The sequence below is a fragment of the Sander lucioperca genome, chromosome 19 (genome assembly GCF_008315115.2).
Source record: "Sander lucioperca isolate FBNREF2018 chromosome 19, SLUC_FBN_1.2, whole genome shotgun sequence".
Taxonomy (NCBI): domain Eukaryota; kingdom Metazoa; phylum Chordata; class Actinopteri; order Perciformes; family Percidae; genus Sander; species Sander lucioperca.
Genome location: NC_050191.1, coordinates 2,563,238 through 2,567,892, shown reverse-complemented (window position 1 = coordinate 2,567,892; position 4,655 = coordinate 2,563,238). Strand labels below are relative to the sequence as shown.

Below are 4,655 nucleotides of genomic sequence, written 5' to 3'. Positions count from 1 at the left end.
TCTCTAACACAGGGTTTTAGTTGCAGCAAATATGACAATACGTTTTTGTTATAAAAGTTACTTACTAAACGTTTGAATGTATGCTAAAAATCACTACCATCTGCTACCACAAGTTCCTTAGTCTGCTTTGCGTTCACACAACAAATGGACGGCACCAGAGTCAGTTTTGAGTCGGATTGAGATATTCTCTTAAACCCAGTGAGACAGGTCTGTTTGTTACGTCCGCATCAGACTTCTGTTGAAAGCTTTCACACTAGCTTAAACAAACCGAAACTCACCCGAGTTTCTTTGAACTGCATCAAACTGTTTAGGTGTAAAAAAAAAAAAAAAAAACTAATGTAAAGAATGTATCTTTGGTCAAGAAAATGTCTCTCACTCCAGCCCTTTAAAATCATGCAAAAAGGAAAAACATCCAACATAAATAAGAATGCATCAGTAAGATTTTTTCTAATTTCAAAGTAGTTTTAATAAACCAGACCTTAACCACAGAAGTCTAAGCAGCTCTAGCACAATATCCTGACAGGAAGTCAGTGTAGCGCCGAAGCTGCTAAAGTGAGCTTTGTTTTTAACTCTTTATTTACCTTCTACTGCAAAGACAGAAAACTCAAAGGGATTTTGTACCTCTAGCTTGTAGTATGTAAATAGTAAAATACATTATTATACAAGTTTCATAAAGGTTTGCAAAGTTTATATGGCATACTTATTGGGGATGTAATCTTAGAAAAACAATCAAAAGTTCTCCCTCTTACCTTTTTGGTGAAACAGTCGTGAGAGGTGCTGTCTGCAAAAGCACGTGTGTACATTTGGCCTTTTAAGACACTTTGGACAGAGTTGATGAAACTGGATTTTCCAGCTCCAACCGGACCATGAAGGAGAATCCTGAGCAGCTGGCCGTCAGTCTGAGGTCTGTAGTCCTTCACATACTGCAGATCACTCTGGTTGTCTCTGCTCAGAGAAAGGAAACGTACATTACAGTATAGACAGTAATTTTATAGAAACTTTCCATTTTTTTTATGCCCAGGTGTTTGAAAGGTAACAACTTGCAACCCGTTCTCACTCCGAACTCTTAAAATACGGACGTTTGGACAGTGGCTGTCGGTGTCTGAAGCGACGAGAAAAGCGTCCTTCAGCGTGTTTGTAGAACGTACCGGAGAGAGCAGCAGCTACACGGGGTTTAGAGAGTAGGATGTAAGGAGGTTGGCTGGGGTGGAGGACGGCTCAAACACAGGACTTTCACCCAGGAGACCGGGGATCGTGTCCCGCGTGTGTCTTTAACCGTCCTGTTATTCCCGCGTGTCAGGGAACTGTACGCCCACCCACAACCTTTTCCTTAACATAACCGCATCAAAAGGGACGACAATAGTCCCGACCAAGCGTGTTTAGTTAAAGCGCGTTATATGACGCTAAAGGAGACTTTTAGCATCAATAACAACGACAAAGGCACCTGACCAAGCATCCGTATTTTACGAGATGGGAGTGAGAATGTGTTGCAACTTGGAAGGTAATCAGGATGTCATGAAACAAGAAAACGGACATAAAAAACAAGGTGATTACACAACAAGAAATGTGTGCAGTTTGTGCAGTAAAAGATTATGTTGATAAAAGGTGCAGTCACACGCACGCACACACACACAAGGTGTTAAAGGTGCAGACACACTCACCTCCAGTTTATTTCTCTCCATGGTTTGCTGAGAACTGACAAATGCACGACACATGTTCAGATGAAATAAAAGATTATGAAAAAATACAGTCATCGTGCAACATGTAATTTTCCATAAATAAGAACCTGTTTTTTTAACCCTTGCATTGTCTTCCATTTTACACTTCTTTTCACTACCATGTATGAACACCACTAACACCAACTCATTACTACTTTTACACTTATTTTTGGAATTCATGGTCAATAAACGTCATTAATAGGAAATAATACCTAATCCTTGAGTTAAAAAAGCCGAAATTATGAATTATTTCGGCTAATATTAAAGGAAGGATAATCACAGGAGGGTATGTGCCAAAGTTCAACGAGGAGACTGTTTCAAAAAAGTTTAATTTATTTTTCAAATGCTTAAAAAATGTAACAAAACACCCAAAATTCAATGAAAGTAGAGATCCGATCTTTTGTTGTACTTGCGAAGCGCGTTGTACGGAATCATCCGTGTTATTTTTGGTTAATTAAAATTAGGTAGTAACAAAAGAAAGCCATTTTTCTGATATAGACATTTAGAAAATGGGTCAAATTTGACCCGAAGACAACACAAGGGATAATAAACAATCTTACGTGGAGAAGCTTGTCCCGACTGTGCAGATCCCATGGCTGGATAATAAAACATGTAAATATACGGTAAAGGTTAATATTTGAATGTGTGAGTAACACTACCAACCAAACATATCAAAAGTATCAGAAAAACTATTAACTAAAGAAAAAACTACACAAAAACTGGACTCTAAATGAATCAAATTGAACTAAATCATACTGAACAGACACCATGTTAAAATTACGATTGATTTCATCATGTTGACGATAAAACAAATACAATTTCACAAACACAGGAAGCACATGTTTATTATACATTTGAGGACAATACAAACTTCTTACCTGGGTTGTTGTACTGGAACAAAGTGAGAGAGAAAGATGGAATATAAGCCTCGGACTAAGAGTTGTAATTTAATGTACGTAGCTGTCAGTAATGTCGATATACAGTATTTCATATTAAGTGACCCACAGAGAAACAGGAAATCCCCCCTCGTCTCGTCTCTCACACATTTACTTTCAATTTCATCAGGATGTTTGTTTTCTCATTTCAAAGCAGAGTTCTTTTACTGTCTTTTTTATTTTATGAGAGGCAGCCCCAATCATTTTACTTACTTTACTTAAACTAAACTTCTTGTTACAGTTTAATTTGAGGCCCATCAGTCACATTTAGGAAGTAAACAAGAATCTTTTCAATCCATCAGATCACCACTGCACTCAAAGGGAAGATCTGTTTTACAGGTTACTGTTTGCTTAACATTTAAATAGACATTAACATTAGGGATGCACCAAATCCAGGATTCGGCTGAATATTGGGCTTTTTGACGGGGTTCTGGTTTCTGCTGAACCTTCGAATTGTTTCCCAGTGAACCGAACCCTACGCTTGTACTCCACGCGCTATGCTGGCCGCCGTAATGACGGCGCCGTTGATTACAGGAAGGTGTTTACGTAGGTGGAGCGTTCAATGCAGTAGGCTGTGAGAAAGTGGAAATGCAACTGGTGAGCAGAAAAAGTGTAGTTTGGCAGAACTTTCAGTCAAAAGAAGGCCATTCAAGTCCAGCTACATGTTCAATTCTCAATGCTGATTAGTCTGGTGGTGGCGAGGACCCTAAACTATACACAACATCACCGCTGTTACAACATCTGGTATGAAACATCTGGAAGGATACGAGTTGTGATGAAGAAATCTACAGACAGCAGCCAGAATGCAGCAACTTCAGGTACGGCAAAGGAAGGACAGTCACTGCTAAAAACTTGTTACCAGACAGTGCCTCTCCCGGGCTGTCAGCTGTTCTCTTGGAGTCTCTCTACAGAGGGAGCGGCCGGCTGCTGCTCGTTAGCTAACGTTAGCTTTCTAATTTCATCCCCCAACATGCCTTCATCATACACTGGTTAGCGGAAATTTGCCAAACAAAGTTGTCACTCATCTGGCGATAGCGATGTGCTTTCCTACGATGTGAATTCAACATTAAGTTGTTACATTTAACTATTTTAGAGGCTGTGGACGTTGTTGACTTCATTAATGAGTTTACTGTGTTCATGGACTGAAGATGGGACGAGGGTTCAGCAGAATCTCAACCAGTGGATTCGGTATTCGGTATTTACTTCCTGTCTTTTGGTTTTCCCGCCTTTGTGATTGTTTGCTCCGCCCTGATGTCTTTCACCTGTTCAGCCCTAGTGTCACCTGTCCCTTGTTTGCTCGTTACCTCTTGTATTTAGTATCTGTGTTTCCTGTGTCTGTTGTCACGTCATTGTATTGTTTTCTGTGAGAGTGTGTGTAGTCTACCCCGTTGGTCTCGGTGTTCCTGGTATTTTTGGGATTCCTGTTTTGGGGATTCTGCCTGTTCCTGTTTTTGTATTTTGCCTGCTATCTTCAGGACTCTTTCTGTATGGATTATTGTTTCTTAAATCCTCAAGCTCAACACTGCCTGTCTGTCTCTGCATTTGGGTCTGACATTCTCTGATTCCTTAACACCTGACATTGTTTGGGCATGTTCACACCACCAAAAGGGGATCCACTGATTCTGTGAAGGGCTGTGTGGTGTATGAAAGTGTCTCAGAATATATATATATATTTTTTTTTAACCTAATCCTTCAAGTGCACTTGAAGGCAGCTCCATTTACCTGAGAGAGAGAGAGAGAGACAGAGAGAGAGAGAGAGAGAGAGCGAGAGAGAGAGAGAGAGCGAGCGAGAGAGAGAGCGAGCGAGAGAGAGAGCGAGCGAGAGCGAGAGAGAGAGCGAGAGAGAGAGCGAGAGAGAGAGCGAGCGAGAGCGAGAGCGAGAGAGACAGAGAGCGAGAGAGAGCGAGAGAGAGCGACAGAGAGAGAGAGAGAGAGACACAGAGCGAGAGAGAGAGAGAGAGACAGAGACAGAGGACAGAGAGCGAGAGAGAGCGAGAGCGAG

At 41.0% G+C, this 4,655-nt stretch overlaps 1 protein-coding gene across 1 annotated transcript in view; it reads right to left on the bottom strand.

Moving 5' to 3' along the window:
- LOC118493904 (interferon-induced protein 44-like) overlaps positions 1 to 1,779 on the bottom strand; it is a 5,331-nt gene extending 3,552 nt beyond the window's left edge. Inside the window, exons 1-2 of the mRNA XM_035995738.1 lie at positions 1,662 to 1,779; positions 750 to 945 (exon numbers count right to left, since the gene is read on the bottom strand). Of these exons, the coding sequence (XP_035851631.1) occupies positions 750 to 803 (54 nt within the window). The 5' untranslated portion in view covers positions 804 to 945; positions 1,662 to 1,779. The remainder of the gene's footprint in view (positions 1 to 749; positions 946 to 1,661) is intronic.
- Between the last annotated feature and the right edge of the window lie 2,876 nt (positions 1,780 to 4,655).